Source organism: Athene cunicularia, assembly GCF_003259725.1.
Source record: "Athene cunicularia isolate RWA chromosome Z unlocalized genomic scaffold, athCun1 chrZ_part3, whole genome shotgun sequence".
Taxonomy (NCBI): Eukaryota; Metazoa; Chordata; class Aves; order Strigiformes; family Strigidae; genus Athene; species Athene cunicularia.
Window position 1 is genome coordinate 1,894,923 of NW_020799144.1, and position 17,799 is coordinate 1,912,721.

General features: G+C 42.9%; 2 protein-coding genes across 9 annotated transcripts in view; one reads left to right on the plus strand and one right to left on the minus strand.

Moving 5' to 3' along the window:
• The window catches only part of TMOD1 (tropomodulin 1), a 30,527-nt gene extending 26,588 nt beyond the window's left edge, over positions 1 to 3,939 (plus strand). For 7 of the 8 annotated variants that reach the window (XM_026866757.1, XM_026866759.1, XM_026866756.1 and 4 more), the window contains one exon: positions 2,050 to 3,652. In XM_026866757.1, the coding sequence (XP_026722558.1) occupies positions 2,050 to 2,114 (65 nt within the window). In that variant the 3' untranslated portion in view covers positions 2,115 to 3,652. Of the gene's footprint in view, positions 1 to 1,262; positions 1,323 to 2,049 lie in introns of all 8 variants that reach the window. The other variant, XM_026866760.1, reaches the window with a different exon arrangement.
• TSTD2 (thiosulfate sulfurtransferase like domain containing 2) lies at positions 2,988 to 15,805 on the minus strand. Its single transcript, XM_026866761.1, has 7 exons — positions 15,689 to 15,805; positions 13,981 to 14,106; positions 12,063 to 12,168; positions 10,254 to 10,372; positions 9,441 to 9,599; positions 8,372 to 8,510; positions 2,988 to 7,080 (listed from the first exon to the last, which is right to left on the minus strand). Exons 1-7 carry the CDS (start codon positions 15,803 to 15,805, stop codon positions 6,821 to 6,823), a joined length of 1,026 nt encoding a protein of 341 aa, XP_026722562.1. The 3' UTR covers positions 2,988 to 6,820.
• Between the last annotated feature and the right edge of the window lie 1,994 nt (positions 15,806 to 17,799).

Consider the following 17,799-nt stretch of genomic DNA (forward strand, 5'->3'; position numbering starts at 1 on the left):
TGCCAACTGCTTGTCTTCCTCCAGTTTCATTCCCACTTTAACAGAGATGAAAAGTAGTAGAGTTGAACTTTGGTGGCAGTGGGATTTGGCCCATCCCCTTCAGCAAAACAAATTTGAATTGTTTCTAGGGAGAGGTGGGAAGCAACGTGGCTTTGAATTATCTTTATACTCTCAATGAATTGATCAGAAGTGCTTGTGAAGCAAAATGTAGGCAAGTCTGCCAACTGCTGTTTCAGCTGATGCATACAGCAGAGGCTTCCCATTGTTTGACTGCAAGCTGCTACAGAGGACTGGAAATCAGTCCAGCAGAGCAGTATCAAATACAGCCAACATACTGGCCACACTGTACTCAACAGCTCCTAACTGCATAGGCAGGATGGTTACAAACATGGCAGCGCCAAACTCCCCAGCAGCAGCAGACAATATATCTGGGAGGTATAAGCAAAATTTTGCGGATTGTCCATTAAGAAGAACCCGTTCCCTGAGAGGGTGGAGGTTTGCAAGACTCAGAGGGACAGAGCCAGTGGCTGCCCTGACACAGGGCTAGGCAGAGCCCTGCTGTGAGTAGGAGTTGGGCTGGAAGCTCCCAGGGATCCACCACCACCACTAGGGCTGCTGAGCTCTACCAGACACATCTAGAAAGCACAAGGGCTAACAGACAGGGTCTGAAAAAAAAACCCTAATATATAAAGCCAGCCGTGAAGAAATGGCGAAAAACTGGAACTGTAAACTTAATTCTGCATAGGATTCACCACAACAGGGTTTTCTATCCCTTTGTGACTCAACTTCAGATTTAAAAGTCACAGAAAACTAGCCTTAATTGGCATATTTAGACAGAGGATAAATATGTTTTGTTTTCAAAATAAAAATATAAAAAGACAAATCAAATCTTGCTCCAGCCAGATTTGCTCCTAGGAAGCACAGCCAAGCATATATGTGCCAGCTCTTCAGTGACCACACAGAATACTCAGTATTACAGTTCACTGCGTATTTATTATGCCTGTGGCTGCATTCCTGGTCACCAGAGAGCTGCACCAGGAAAGGCTTGCTATTTTCTGTCCTTTGGAACAGAGCAAGGGTTTTAATGACCATGCAGCACCTGGCATAGAAAGTAATCAGGTGGAAGATTTGGATCTAGTATTTTAATTGTTCCTACTCTAAGGGCAGGCATTCACAACTTGCCTTCCATGTAACAGTTGTGTATTTTTGCCTCTTTGACCACTAAGGTCAGCATTCTTGTCTGATTTGGTTCTTGTTTGCAGCTCGTATTCATCGGTGTGATGGTTTCTGGCAATAGCGTCTCAGCTCCACACCTGGACAATGTATAAGTATAGAAAAACTTTATTTTCCTCCCTGTCAGCAAATGGCTCTCTGCTTGTGCTCTACCATCACCTGATTCTACCAGAACTTTGTTTTGGTACTATAGCTTCTTTTCTCTAAGATGCCCTATATGAACCAACCATGAAGGCTTTTACATTCATCTTCATGAGCTAACTTCTGCATTTTCTTTCTGCTTTTCTTTCCCTTTTTTCCTCACACACGTTTCTTGAAGTCATGAGTGTAGCTGTCAGAACTGTTAAGAATAGATGTGAAACTGCTTTGACCATATTAACTGTGATCAGAGCACTGGATGCTAAAGGCTTAAGATAAGAAATGAGATAATTTTTGTTTGTTTGTTTGAAGAGGCTATTTATTAAAACTAGCAAAAGAAAAACTGTGGCACCCATCTCCTGCTCTCTCTACATCAGTCAGCATCAGGTGATGCTTTGGCCAAAGTCAGATTACAGAGACAAATCATGTGAAATATAATTGTCTGTAGAGTATGGGAGGTAAAAATTCATAGGGACAGAAACCTCATCTTACCGCCCCTTGATTTTAAACTGCATAAGGCTGTGCCTGCTGCTTAAAGCAGGAATTCAGAAGCTGATGCTATCCTGTTTCTTTCCTGGCAGAAAATATGTCTCTCAGCTCCTTTCCACAGCGGGTAAGCCAAGCCTGCCATCCACATCTCTTTTGCCGTGACTGACTCCTCTTCCTCTTCTTTTTCAGTGAGGAAGAGAAGACTTGCAGAGTTGAATGGGCCTATTTTTCCCAAGTGCAGAACTGGAGTGTAGTTCCTGCTATGGCGGTCATTCCCGGTGATCTGTGCTACACTGTGGAAATGTAAAGGCAATAAGTGCCTTGACAGAGTATTTGTGGTGCCTCGGTTGTTTTATGCACTAACAGTTTATATTAACTAGTGGCTGTAGTTGAAGATTTTATCCTGTAGGACTGTTATGTTTTCTGTAGAGTTGGAAACTATTCAAGCCAGTAACAACCTGCCAATTTTATGCAATCTCAGTTTAGAGTACATCCCAGTGTAAAAGTGACTCATAATTAACCTGGGACCTAATTTTTCTATAAACTTCCTGCACGGTGTTTCATACAGCTAGGATGTGGTATGCATGAGTGAAAGATAAAACTATTCCACACAAATTATAGAAGTATTAAAAAAAATACTTTATTTTTTTTTCCAAAATGTTCTCAACTATAGAGGAACTAGTTTAATAAGCACTTCAACTACCCAGAAACATGGCTGATTTCAAGAATTGTTGAATTACAATTTTTACCAACATTTGCTGAGTCAGTTGAAGATGATGTTTCAAATGTATCCCTGTTTCTTTGAAAAAATTGAACTCTATCCCCTGGTTAAATGGAACTTAAAAGGCCACCAATTATAAAACAGTCTCAAAAACTGAGTGGTTTAAGATGGGCTGATATCTTTCTGTCCTGTGCATGTCTGAAGAAAATTGTCACCTTCAGAGATGCAATGCAAATCCTAACCCCACAGAGATAGCCAAACTGATTGGCAAACCAGAGCCCTCTCTTTCTGATCCCCACTCCCTTCAGTCTCCTGATGTTAAAAGCATGTGTCCAGTTATTCACTGGAAACAAGCCAGATTCTCCACTGTTTTGTCTAGATGACCATTTCCATTATTTAAATTTCATGCTGCTAGGGATTGTTTCTTTTACTGCCATCTCTAATGTCTGCATAGATGCAACAACAAATGCTGTGCCCTAGAAAACCTGTTAAGTGAAACACCCCAACTCTGAACTTATACTGTGTATTGTCTGACAGGTTTTTGTCAGTCTACTACCCATCCTCTAGTCTGGGAGGAATTCCCCACAGGCTTGCGTAGCTCCCAGACATGCAGTGGGTTGGACCCAGCATTATCCCATCCAAAACTCCTGCTATTAACGTGGGTGGGATCCTGCTCAGTAGGCAGTCTCCTGGCAGAAGCATTGCCACACTGAAGCTTTACTCTTGGTCTGACGATGGCATGTCCTAGAAAATGTTCTCAATTTCTAGAAATCTGCCTGTACACATCTGTTAAGAGTGAAGTTTTGCAGCCTTTTACACATATACCAGCAGAAGTCCCACAAATTTCTTAAGAGCTTGTGTGCAAATACCACCCACAATTTAGCTCTGGCCAATAAAGCAGAGAAACTCTATACTTTCAGCAATGTGGGAAACTGTTCTCTTCAAGTCTTAATGCACCAGTGGTGTCAAATAAAATGCTTCACTATAGTTTCTTCACCCAACCCTGCAAGTTTCATATCAAAATATGAAAAGAATACAGAAGAAAAATACTTGAAAACATATTAAAAAAAACCCAAAACTGGCAGATAGCCTCTTTCTTCCATATGCACTGCAAAGACTTCAAAACAGTCAACTAAATCATCAGACCAAAGCCACAGAATTTCAGCTGAGCCATCCACTCAGATTTGCATGGTACAGGCTCAGCTCTTATATTGACTTCAGAAATGTAAATTAATCTTACCCTGGGAAATCCTGATGGCACTAAGAAACTCAGACATGGAAGGAGATGCAGCTGCAGAGCAGGGCATGCCACCACTACAACAGCATTTTTTTCTGAATGAAAAAAAAATCCCTTAAAAAATTAAAAAAACAAAAGCAAGAACCTGTCCTGTTTCATTGCAGCAGCATCCAAATTACCCATGCAGCCCAAACACACATTAAGATGGCAGGATCACTCCCAGTTCCTCAGCTGATCCTTACAGAGCTGCTTTGCTGAAAGATGCATATGAGCACTGAGAGCTGTGCAGCAGAGACCAGGCTGTGCTGAGAAGCATTAGGCTTTGTGGTGAAAGGCATCAAGCTGTGCAGTGATGGAGCTACAAAACAGTGATATTTAGGAGCAAAGGGATCACTGTTTGTCCCAGCAGTTCTTCAGGAAAAAGCAGAAGCCATCTACTGACTGCAGCATCTGTCAGTCACAGCCAGTCCTGCTTAACTCACCTCTCCTGGATTTAATGTGCCTTCTCTCAGGCATTACCACTGAGGTGCCTGCATCCCAGCACACCGCATTTCACATGGCAAGTCCTTATTTGTATTAATCTGACAAAACTAATCCAGCATCCAGGAAAGCTGCTGCTGAGCTCACCTGCAAGAGGGAGGCCAAGGATGCCTGTTACCCCCCTCCCCTCTCTGCAGCAGAGGAAATGTGGCTTTATAGGCCTCCATCTGTACATCTCAAGCCCTTCTCCTCCCTTGCCTTAATGCAGCAAGGACCAGAAGAGGCCCCATGGCTCCCCTCTGCCTTTGAGGTAGAATCTCCAGCTGCCAGTTCTCAGGGGAATTGTACCTTGTAGCCAGGTCTACCACATGGCAGACAGCTTAGCTAGGTTTCAGCATTTACCTCTGCAGAATTAAGCACCTCCAATGTAATGGGTTAAGTGTATTTGTGCAGTACTTTAAAAATTATGATGGAAGCACTAAAGGTTATAGATCATCACAGGAATTTCAGAAGTTTACATATAAAATAGTTGTTGCCATTCTGTACTGATACATGATACAGAAACAGCCTTCTAAACAGATTACAGCATTACAGACTTGCTGATAGACATAATTATAAAATTGTATTATTTTAGCCTAATACATGAAGAAAAGAGAGTATAACATACAAGCTGAAGTACTTGAATCAGTGCTCTATACCAGGCCTGCAAGTAGAGCTTTGCATGTTTTTCCACAAATGTTCCAGTCCTCAACAGCACAGAGGTTAACTGGCCAGCAGAACTTGGGAGGCAGATGCCAGGGGACCATGGGTACTGCCTTAGACTTCTGCTGAAGATGTCTCCTAACAGAAATTTTCCAATTTCTTCTCCAGTATGGATTATGCACAGATTTGCTATTAAATACTATCCTAGAAAGATTCTCAAAGGAGATGTTCATAATTTTCAAGGTTTTGCTTCATAAAAGGAACAGTCACAAAACCAGTTGCTGAACCGTTTGTTTCATGGTAGCAATACTGGAAGTAAGAAATGCTTGCCATGGCTTTAATGAAAGCAATACCCATGTCTTTTAAGTTCTAGTCAAGCCAACGAGGCCTTGCTGACTTCATAGCACTGTGGAAGTTACAATCTATATGAAAATAACATTGGCCTAATTGTCATTAAGCAACTGCAGAAACCTGAGTAAACTGTTTTCTTGCTTTTAAAAGCAGTTGCCAGTAAAAAACCCCAACAAACCAGTGAGTGTTGTGGTTTAAGCCCAGCTAGCAGCCACTCACTCACCCACCCCTACCCCAGAGGGTCAGTGATTTTGATTTCCTATTGACTTTACTATTCAGTACCAAGAATGACAGTAAGTTTCAAAGACATTTTCCAGTCAAGACACATCTTATACACTATGAATAAAACCTTTCTGTACATTCTACAGCATCAGGCACACAAAGCAGCAAGTGGAGACGTGTCTTGAGATCGTATGCTATAAATCGTTTCAAAGACCATTTCTCCACTAATAGGAGCTAGAAATCACATAAACATCACACATCTTTTGAAAACCTCAACCCATGTTTACAAAGCACAAACACTCCCTAAATCTTGAATTATTTAACTTGGATAAAGGATCTTGCATCTCCTTATGGCTATTGCTGACATTTATGCACATATGTCAGCTTCACTTCCGGTGCCATAATGCTGGTATTTTAGACAGTCTGTGCTCCCCTCTCTGTGTGTCTCAGTTTCAGCATGCTCCAAACTGCTGGATTTTTCCTAGTGCAAACAGAGTGCAGCCCTGGATATTTCATGGGCAAGTTGAGGGAAATAGTTCCCAGGGAGACAGAGCACTGGAATGAGGATTACTTTTCCTGTTCATCCTACAGGTCATGCACAAGTATGGCTGGGCAGACACTATCTGTGGGCTTTTGCCCCACTTAGAAGAGGACTCCTTATGCTGCCTTCAGCCAGTTGTACACAAGTTAAGCCAGTGATATCAGTTAACTACCCCTTGCTTCTCACTGGTATAAAGCAAGACACACATGCAGATCACGTGTACATGGAAGATACCTTTGACTAATCCAGTCGCATACCCACACCCAACTCATACATCTGTTATCACACCCTAGCACTAGTTGTTGAAGCAAATGCATGATCAGTGGAGAGGTTAGACAGATCCATCTCCATACAGGAGGAAGAGAATGGTATTGTTCTTATGTCCCTTCAGTTTCTTTTGAATTGTGAGCAGCTGTGTCCCACAGCACAGAATCTGCTCCAAAATCCCCATGGTAGAGGCCATGCTACAAGACTGTACCCAGAGAGAGGAATCCTGTAGTGCTGGTGATGGGTTGGGCACTCTGGTAATTTACGGTCAAGTAATGGATGGTTTTCAGGGCATACTCTAGGCTTAAAGGCAGTGTATGAACAAAACTTTCCAAGCCAACACATTTTCACGATTTCCAAACCTAGCTGAATAAAAGAGAAGGATCTGATTACAGAAGCCATTCACATTAGGACATGTCAGATTAGCTAACAAAACAGCTTAATCTTTTCCTGCATCCAGTGTCCTTTGTGAGACATGTTCAATAGGTACCCTTGGCCGTCTCCATGTACATTCACATTCTTCCTTAAGTGTCTGTCCTGAAGCCCTTGAAGTCACCTTAAGCTCTTTCTCTTGACAAACATGACAGCAAGCTGTAAGACCTTTGTTGCGACAACTTGGGCACGTCAGGACAAGCTGCTGGCAGTGCTGGCTGGAACAGAGTTTATACTGGTCCCACAGTGTCCCACAGTATCTGCATGCTGGAGGGAGGAGGAAAAGAAAAAGTTAACACCCACATTTCCCCATCTGTCCCCCTTGCAGAGGGTTCTCTGTGGCACCATGGGACTGCAGTCTTTCATTTAAGTTGCTATCTATTGTCATCCAGGTTTTTAATTCTGCTTTAAATGAATCCTTTAGAACCTAGTTAATTTTTAAACTTCTGATTTCGATGTAAAAAACTTAGGACAGCTGTCCCTCAGGAAAAGTGCTCTCTAGCGCTTCCTCTCAAACTGATTAGACAGATTTAAAGATTCTTGTTGTCAAGAGGAGAAGATATGCTGGTGGTAATTAAGCCAGTACGAAGGAACGTTTCCTGATGGGGAGGGGGGAGCCATGGGACTTCCTTCCACCTAAAAGCAATGGCCTGTGCAGATGGCGTGTTATCTGCAGTCCTGGCAGAGTCCTTCTACATCAGACAGGTTTTAACCCTTTAACTGAAAGCTACAGCACAGTTTAGCCATACCATCAAGAAGGTGCCTACCCCAACACTTCCCCTTGAAACTTCTGCAGGGATGGCTATGATGTATCCAGAATGTGTTCTGTTTCTATACCAAGCCAGGTACCTTCAAGATGTACATCGTAATTGCAGAGGAGGAATGGAAGGTGATGCTGAAAAAAGTTACCCACTCAGATAAAACAGCGCTGCCTCCTAAAAGAGGCTAGAGCCAAATTCCACGTATTTTTACCTGGCTATTGAGAAGAAAACATGTATTTCATTTGCAATATCTGAAGAGCGACCCCAGACAGAAGACCAGCCAATGTTCTCAATAACTTCAACTAGAAGTCACTGAAATTCTACAGGCTACAGAAGCTTTTAAAGCATGAAAATAAAGTGCTGTAGAGCTTAGTGCCACCACTCTCCCAAGTGCCTGGCAGTCTGTGCTGATGTTCTGTGAGATCACTGGAGCAGAGAACAGCTGACAGCAGGAGAACTATTTAACACGTTGGTCACTTGGCCAACCTCAGCCTGATCAGCACTGTGGGCAACAAGTGGGTAACAGCAGTAGTGCCTGACATACACCTCCACAGCAGCTGTTCTGCAGCGGATGCTTCCTTTTATTGCTCCAGTCTTAGGGAACTGTTTAGTGACCCTCTCTCACTTCTGTTTTATGTGTTAAACCATTGAGTTGATAATCATCATGAAAAGTGACAGCACTAAAAGATCAAAGCAAGTATGAGGAAGAACTACACAGGGCAGTCTGGCTGCCCCTATCCTGCACATCTCTGGAAAATAGCTTCCCAGCCTTCTGCACTTACATTAGGTAGTCCTACCTGAGATTATATCTTCATTGGAACAAATGGCGTAACGATCATCAAATACAAACAGCTTTCCTCTGTAGAATCCATCTGGAAACTCTTCCAGGTACTTGTGAATTCCACCTTTTAGCTGGTAAACCTCTCTGCACACTGCCTGTTTAAAGCATATTAGCATAAAAACTGAACAAAATGGCAGCAGTGGTGGCATGTCAGAGTTCCCAAAGCAAATGTTGTAAATGCCAGGGGTCAATAAAAAGCAGCAGCTTCTCAGTGACCATCAGATGGCACCATGTGCACCCACAGCTCTAGGCAGTGCCACCAGGGATTACTGGGCACCTTCACAATGCTGGCTTGTTGACATGATCCCAAATGTACATTTAATGTCACAGTTAGAAAACAGCTGGTAACCTCAGCTGAGGGAGGTTTGCTGCATCACAGAGCAAATGCTGTTGAATCTCTGTGAACCACTGCTTATTCTGTTTTTATGTAATAAGCTGTTAGCAGGAGAATTTTTCAGGGTTCACATTGGTGCAGCAGAGAGAAAGCATCAAGGTTTAAATCTCTGAAGTACATACATATGTGTCATTCCCTTGCTCCTTGAGGGAAGAATCAAGGAGAAGAGTGGGATGGAAAGCACAACTAGAACAACGCAGTTTGCTAGATTTAATTCCACAACACTGGGGAAAGCTCTGACTGGCGGATTTTCACCAATCCAAGATGCTCAAGCTGTGCAGTAATGACCACAGATCATAACCTAGGCAGAGCTTGTGGAAACACTGCAGCATGCTCTCAAGCCCTCCTAAAACAATGGGCAGGGCAGACTTCTCAGCAAATGGGTTACATACTTATTTTCACAGAGCAATCACCGGTGTGACACTAGTCTATGCAGATCATTCTGAGCCGCATTAAACTACCCATGTCTTTGAGAGACAGCATGAGGCAAGTGTGCGTCAGAGACATTTATCTCCCCACCTGCTCACTGAGCAGTATGTGCTCAGTAAGAATTTACCAGCAAAAGACAAGACAGCTGCCCCTGAAGAAGTCTCAACTCCTTGACACTTGTGCCCGCAGAATGACATCTCACCTTGCTCCGCAGGTAAGCAGAGCCTCTTTCACAACGAATCCCTCCTGTGCAGTACATCAGGACACGTTTGTCTTTAAAAAGCTCCAGGTTTTCATCTATGTAGCTGGGAAAATAGCTGAACTTCCTGATATCTGGAGCCAGACAGCCCTGGAAATGTCCCTGCAATAACAACAGATGGCCGTGTGACTGGTTACAAGCAGTGTTACATGGTAAAGTCTGTGCCTTGAACTGGAGGAAGTAACAAACCTTTGGGCCAGAACACTCAGCTCACTGCAGCTGCTTTAGGCAGGTCATCAGCTGCATTTATACATCAAAATACCTGTTAAAATCTGTAACAGGATTCTGGATACAGCATATCTTCTCATCCAAACATAAAAGAGGGAGTTAAGCAGAACAGAACTGCCAGAGAGAGGAGGACAAGCCATAGCAGTGCAGGAGAGCTGGTGGTGTGACAGCAGGATGCCTCTTTATGACATATGGGACAGTGCAAAAATGCTGAAATCCTTACAAATTACACTACTTTTACTTCATGGTAATGATATGGTATGGTATTTACTGCTAATGTTGTATGGACCACTTTGTCTTCCTGCCCCAAGCTGTATAAGAACTTAGCCAGGCAGGCTCCATGCTGAGTCACTGAGCAGGTCCTCTGCTGTTTGCGCCTAATATTCATTACTAAATTGAACTCTGTACATATTACGGTGAATCTGGAACATGGAATCTCTTCTTCCGTAAAGGTTACACCCTCACAATGTGAAATACTTCCCCTGAGCACCTGTAATACACTGCAAGAAGCAGGCAAACAACACTTACTATTTTACTTTCATAGAAGTTCCTACAGTCCAGCAAGATGGTATCGCTTTGTCCTTGACTGGCTTGAGACAAATACTGTTCTACTTCTCTATGAAATTCCTGAGGGGATAAATGGATACCTTTAACCAAAAGAAAAAAAAAAAAAAAAGGAAAAAAAAGTAAGAGAAAGAAGTGAGAAGCAAAACTATAAAACATTCTTACATATGATCTCACTGATCCAGATTCTCCTCAGATTTCCAAACAAAAATTTTTTGTGACAGTTCACAGACTTCATCCCAATTCAACCAGTCGTGTTTATCCATGTTTGGCCTCCTATTGGCAAATGAAAGAAAACATAACACTGTTCCACATGACAGAAGTAGCAGCAGACAGGCGCCTGTCTCTATGATCTTTGTTACGTCCCCCTGGCAACTCTTACAGTTGTAAAAGAAAGAGTGAAAAATGTTTCCCCTCCCTTTGATCATCTTTCATTACATTTAGACACACAAAAGCATACAGAAATGCAACTTTTCAATTAAACTCTTCTTTGTTGATAAAAATGGAAAATTCCCATAAGCATGTATTACTTTTACTACAACTTCTACTTACATAAAGTTTCTCAGCTTTCACATTGCTTGGGACTTAGGAGTCCAAACCTACTGAAAAACAAAAAAACCTCATGCACCAAAATCCCTCACTTGATTAAAAAATAACCCTACAAGCAGCCTGCCAGAGTAATGTGAACCATCTCCATAAACTGCTGTAAAATAGGACAAAAAAGGGAAAAAAAAGGGAAAAATATCCAAATGTACATCCCCAAAACTGCCAAGAAATGGGGGAAAAAATAATCCTCTACCAAAACTACAAAAAGATGCTGTAGAAATTTAACACCACCAAAAACTCTTGGTGGAAAAAAAGAGACCCGAACTGCTCTGTTAACGGCTGTTCTCTGTGCTCCTGCTTACCACCTACCTGAGTGTCCTCATAGCAGATGCACAGCCAGTAACATCTTATCAGGCATAATCCATACTAAGCAGCTACAGGTTACAGTAAACAAATGCAGCCTGTGTTAGGGGAGTGGCATGAACCTGATGCAGAACTTGTCTCTGCTTTAGTGTAAAAGGCAGGAGCATGGCTCTTAACTTCAATACAAGTAAAGGCAAGTCAGCAGTCCCTACGATAGGAACATGTACATACTCAACTGTAATTCTAGCATTTTCTAAAAAAAAAAAAACAAAAAAAAAAACCTCTCAGAAGCACCAGAATCCGCTGGATCCATAAGAAGACTCCATGCAAAGCTGCTCTTCCTATACAGCTTGGTTCTTACCACAAGCTAACCACAAAGAGAGAGCATTGGAGCTCTTTATACGGTGTAATTTCTGAGCAGCCTCAAGCACATACAGAGTATTTAAAACAAACACACATATATTCATGCATTGAAATGTCTTTCCTAATCATCATACATAGTTTCACCCTACATCTGCCTTTAGCAGGTATCTAATGACTTACTCCCTGACTAAATCACAAGGTATGTCCCTACCCCAAAACAAGGTATGTGCTTGATGTCATTTGAATTATTACTGTTTCCCACAAAACAGAAAGTTGATTTTACAGTTTTCTGAGGCAGCTAAACACTTAGCAAACCAAAGCCTGGGCCAGCAATTTTTCTGCACCCATAACTTTTGACTACCATCAAGAAATCCATTTCTATATCTACTTCATCTGTGTCCCGGCCACTGTGAAGAAGGAAATGCTTTTGATGAAAGTACTTTATTCTTCACTCACCTCTCACTTGAGTGAGAGACCGTATTTCTCATTAAATCAACTTACCAGTTTCTTTGTAAGACACTATCTTTGGATCAATGCCCATAGGTACAATTTCTTTGAATACTCCAACTCGAAGGTCTGGGAAACAGTGAGCTCCTCCTGCACTGCTCTAGGAAATTAAACACAAAAACAACCCACCAAAATTTACCAGGTGTCAAGATTAAATTACCCACTCACTTTAATTTCTACAACTCACTAGAATGTGAAGGTGTCTCGGTGGCTGAGGGAAAGAAGTCTGTCCCACTGAAATCCACATTCTAAATCTTGAGGTTTAGGCAGTGGACCCCTACCATGACTTAGCAGAGAGGTGTCTTAGGCCCAAGGACTACTCTGCCACTGAGACAGGCACCATTTGGCATGAAGTGTGGAGTCACTGAGTAGTGTGAAGGAGAATAGATCTTAGTCAGAAACAATGTCACTAGCACCTATCATAAGAAAGTCAAGGCCCCTACAGAGCATGCTGACTCTGACAGGAATATTAAATAACCTCCTCCAGTAACAGATCATGTTGACACATCTGGGCCCTGCAGCTCTCTTCAGCCCCTCTGATGCCCGACACAAGCACCACTAGGCTTCCAGTCATGACATGTGGGATGGGAACTGCAGTGGTTCATGGGTGTGAAAGAGACATATGGGAGGTCAGCCAGGCTCAAGATTTGTTAACAGCTGAGTCTGACACCCCCCACCCCACTAAACTCAAGCACAAGATCTCCCCTTTGGAGACACGCCCACTGTAGGCAACAGGAAGTGAGAATTTCTGCAGGGCTGAGCCTCAGTCATGGCTTAAGCACTATCAAGATATAAACACTCAAACAGAAGTGCAGTGCTATGCAACACTGTCACAGCTATCACGAAAAACAGTGTGCAGCAACTACAGTGGCCACTGAATATTTCATAGTCTCAGGTGCAATTTTCATTCATGAATGTTGATGCCCAGAGAGATCATGCAGGGTTGGAGGTTTTGCCAAGGTCAATGTAAAATTCCATCCCTGTTCTGGTTCTGAATCTACACATGACTGTAACAGGTCACATTTACTCTTGAAATTCAGCCAAGCACAGCAGACATTAGAAAGAACCAGCACTGCAGCTCTACATGGGATCTGAGTTTCACAAGTTTTATTAACTCCTTTGACTTAACTATTTATGGGGGAAAAAAAAAAAAAGTATTCCCTGCAAATAAAACTTTGTGGAAAAGAAAAATTCTATAAAAGCATCAGCTTTCCTTTCTCACAGAGAAACCAGTACCTACAATGCTGAGGCAGCAAAAGCCTACCAGAATCCCATATGGTGCCAGCCACAGCTGCCATCACCATGTGAAGACAGCAATCAGCTCATATGCTCAGGCTCAAGCAGAAGTTAGCACCTCTCCCCTTCTAGTCAGGCACTTACTGGAGTAGGGAGAAACCTCTTGACTCTGCCTGTGTATTTTCTCTAGAAGACATCCAGTTCATGGAACTGACAATGCACCTATATGGACCCCAAAGCCAGCATGAGCCTAACCAGTAGGCTTCAAGGCAAGGATCTCAAATCAGGGTGAAGAGGAGAGTGTGGGAATAGTTTGCTTGGGTAAGTGTATGTTGTGATGCCTTGGTTTTGGCAGTCAAGTTGGAGTAAATGCTTGTTGAAGAATGGTGGGGGTTGAAGCACACTTCCTCATTTATCTGTGCAGGGGGCTTTGCAGCAGCATCCATAGCTGCCATAGCTTGTAGTAGCTGCTATCACTGCTTGTGATAACTGCCACTGCTGGTGAAAACCAGCAGACAGCTCAACAAAGAAAGGTTAGGAACTTTTGGCTTAGGTCAGTGCTGGGAGAGTGGAACTGCTAGAGCAGAGGTAATACTACCAAGAAGCAACGTGCTTAATTCTCAAAAATTAAATGTGCTGCATTAACAATGTACATATAGAAATTATATTTTCATACCTTGAAATCCTCTTGACACAAAATATCTTTGAACAGAGGCTGGGAAAGCATAACTTCAATGTAGAGATTGGTAGCTACTTTGCTTCCACCAACTGTCCCATTAATCCCTTCTGAAGCAACTCGTACCTAAAAGGCAAGAGGAGAAGCTGGGGCTAAGGCTTAGTAACAGCAAAAGCAGATCACAGTAAAAACAGCAAAATATGACTGGGTGACAGAAGGCAGACACAGAAGTATGTTCAGAAAAGAGACTACTAGGGAAGGAAGGAGGCAAGGGGGCAAAACATGGCTATACTGAAGTTGAACATAAACAAGACAATAAATAAAATAGGAATAAAACCCGAGTAATCACTTTTGAGCCATTTCAAAAGACTGACACCAAGACAATCAGAAAAGTTTGTGCAAGAAACAGAGAAATGCTAACTGCTTAACTGGCAAATCATGCAGTCACATTAAAATTCTCACTGGAAGTCTGCCTCAGGAATAACAATGAGATTGTGCCCAATGACTCACAATAAAAATGTGAATATGCATAACATTGCATGTAATATTAAATTTCAGTATGAGTCATTTTATCTCCAGCCCTGACAAATTAACAAAAACTCTGAAGTGGTGGGGGAGAAAAAAAGACCGAATATAAGAGGCGAGGAAAAAAACCTGGTTGAGAATGCAAATATTGCCACCTGTATTGGAGATGAAAAAAAAAATGAGAAAAATACCAACTACCGTACAATACAGCTGAACAAAATAGAAGTAAATGCATCAGGACATTTCACCCCCAGACCTGTGCGAATGTAGAACAGGGAAGGCACCTACCACTGGCAGAGAAGAAGCAGCTAAGAAAGACAAGTCAAAGATAGAAGTAGTCTCCTGCTCTGAGTTGCCCTCTTGAAAAATCCTTCTGCCCACAGATAGCCTGAGATCATCAGCTTCATAAAGCTAAAATTCACCTTTTCCCACAGCCTCAAGAGGCCAGATGGATGAGCACTGTTAACCTATGGTGCTGTCTAACATGTCAATTGCTCTCATCTCATTCCTGACCATATGGATTACAGTTCCGTGTAGTGATTCTGACTGGAAGACCATTGCACTTTGAGGAGTTAGTGATACATCTAACAGTGTACACAAGCAAGCCCAGACCCATGCTGCATGGTGCTGTACCTCCAGCTTGGCCCTCCAGCACGTATCCTTTAGTCGCAGAATAAACCCAGCCTAACAGAAATGCCTGCATGCAGCTCCCTGTCAATACCAGCAATTATGCCCCCTGCATGTTCTTGACTTTATCTAAAAGTGTGTCAAGAAGTTTTGTGAATAACCCTTCATGTTAGACAGTAGGAGTGATGAAATTGTTTTCCTATTTAAAAAAAAAAATAAATTGTAACAGTTCAAATGATGGAAATGGAGCAACCCTTGCACGGACAGGGTCTGCACAGTGTGCTGTGCATGGATCAGAGGCTTGCTCAATGCTGCACAACTCAGGGTTCCCAGCACCAAAAGGGATAAGAGATTATCTGTATTATTTTCTTTTTGTTTGCAGCATTAACTCTTAAATAACATTTTAAATGATACTTTACAGAGTCTGAGTGCCTTTCTTAAAGGGACCACAACAGATTAGCACCTTCTGCTGCAAAACACTTAGTTCTCCACATGGCCCATTGTCCTGCACTAAGCAAACCACTGTTAAGAATACCACCATTGCTTAAAACCTTACCTTGCCAGTGAGATGCAGATGCTGGCACAGAGCCTTTTGCCAAGCACAGAGTTTCTCCGGATCCTTCACCTCACAGTAACAGTAATACAGAAGCACTTCTCCCACCTTGCTGTTCATAGCATGGCAAAGATGAACAAACAGGAGAAATAATGTTAAGGTTGAAAGTACAAAAAATATACTCTTAGCAGTAACCATTCAAAACGCACACAATTATCTTCCGGCAGATGCAGGGAGAAAAACAAAACAACAAACTTTGTGGAGGGATTAGCATGGCTGGGTTTGATTTATTTCAGAGAACAAATATGAACTAAAAAAACTCCACATTCCTAGTTCTCAGGACTGGTTACAAAACGAACTCTTCTGTGCTGGATGGGACATCTCTGCCAGTAGCCTGTTGTGTGCTATACTCAACATTCTCTCAACACATAAGACACAAGAACTACTGTTTTCTGTGTACACAAGTGTCCCACTAAGCGCCTGACAAACTTGCACTTGAAAATTCAAGTGCTTGAGCTATCTAAATTTAAAAAGGCAAAATTTTCAGCAAGACTGTGTGCGCTGGCATTCTAAGCAGCACCAGCTGAACTCCAGCAATCGTTTTCAGGAACCTACTTATTCATAACTAATGAGTCCTTAAGGTTCTTGAATGAGCAGAGAAAAAGAACCTGTGCAGAGAACACCCTGCTGTTCTGCTCTTTTCTGTTATGGTCCTTCCTTATACATCTAAGCTGTTGAGTAACATCTGTACAGGTCTGCTTTAACAATGAGGGATGATACAGCTCTGACAGTTCAACTCTTCAAAGTTCCCATCTTTACCATCAAAAAATGCAGTGTATCTACTTCTCTAAGTGGTAATCTTCATGTTTTCTACAGGCATGAGCAGTTATGAAAGGAAATAAAATAAACCAAGTGACTCCTGGAGGGTACCTGCACCTATGAATCTGAAGTATCTTAGGAAAGTATCCAAAGCATCTGGAGATCTAAAGGAATATCAGGGAAGACTTCTTCTGTACCTTAAAGTGTCACTTGACTAAATGTCATGGTTTAAACTTGGCCAGAAGCCAAACACCACACAGAGGCTTGCTCATGCTCCCCTCATCCCGGGGATGGGGGGAATGACTGGAGGGCTAAAGGGAGACTTGCAGATTGAGATAAAAACAGTTTAATAATTGAAATGGAATAAAACAATAAGAGAAAGTACAAACAGGTAATGCACAATGCAATTGCTCACCACCCACCGATACCCAGCCCGTTCCTGGCTAGTGATCCCGAAATACCAAGATCCCACAATCACAATCCTGGAAGTGATAGACAACTTACTCCTTCCTGGCCAATCCTCCTCTATATACTGAGTATGATGTTACATGACGTGGAATATTCCACTGGCCAATTTGATTCCAGTGCTCTGGCCAAGTTTCCTCCCAGCTCCTTGTACACCTGCTCATGGGCTGTTGGAGAGTCTCTGAACTCTTAACAACTGAAAACACCAGTGTGTTATCAGCATTATTCTTGTACCAAACCCCATACTGAATCCAAAACACAGCACTATTGTAGCTACTAAGAAGAAAAAATAACGTTGTGAGAGCTGAAACCAGGACACCGAACTCCATAAAAAGTACTGACTAAAGATGATAGAAAGCATAAGCAGCCCAACACCCCACTCCCAGACAGTACTGGACCTCCAAACTACCGAGGCCCTTTCTTACCTTGTCAGTTCGTCATAGCTAAAGTGGCTTGTGTCCGGGAGCGTACAGGAGATCTCAGGACTGCTATAAGGGTGCCCATGGAGCCCGTCTGCGCGGCCTGCAGGAGCCGGGCCGCTCGCGAGACTCGCTTCAGCGAGCGCCTGCTTGGCAGTCAGCCCTGCCTGCTGCGCGGCGTCCGTCGGCGCTGCCAGCAGCCCGATGTCCCCAGCGTGCTGCAGAGCCACATGCCTGTGAATGCCGGAGAGCTCCTCAAACGCCTGCCGGCAGCACCGCCACCGCACACCCTCTCCGCCGGCGGGACACCGGGCTGCAGCCGGCACCTCTTTTGCTTTGACGAACAGGGAAAAGGCCTGAAACGCACCACAAGCGCCGCCCGTTACCCGCGCTGCCGCCGCTGCCCGGGAC

Excerpts from the sequence above, each read along its gene's own strand:
- TSTD2 (XM_026866761.1), bottom strand. The coding sequence starts at position 15,805 with ATGAACAGCAAGGTGGGAGAAGTGCTTCTGTATTACTGTTACTGTGAG. Across the intron at positions 12,169-13,980 it reads TGTGTCAAGAGGATTTCAAG|AGCAGTGCAGGAGGAGCTCA; the intron begins GTATGAAAATAT and ends TTAATTTCCTAG. Across the intron at positions 8,511-9,440 it reads CTGCTTACCTGCGGAGCAAG|GCAGTGTGCAGAGAGGTTTA; the intron begins GTGAGATGTCAT and ends TGCTTTAAACAG.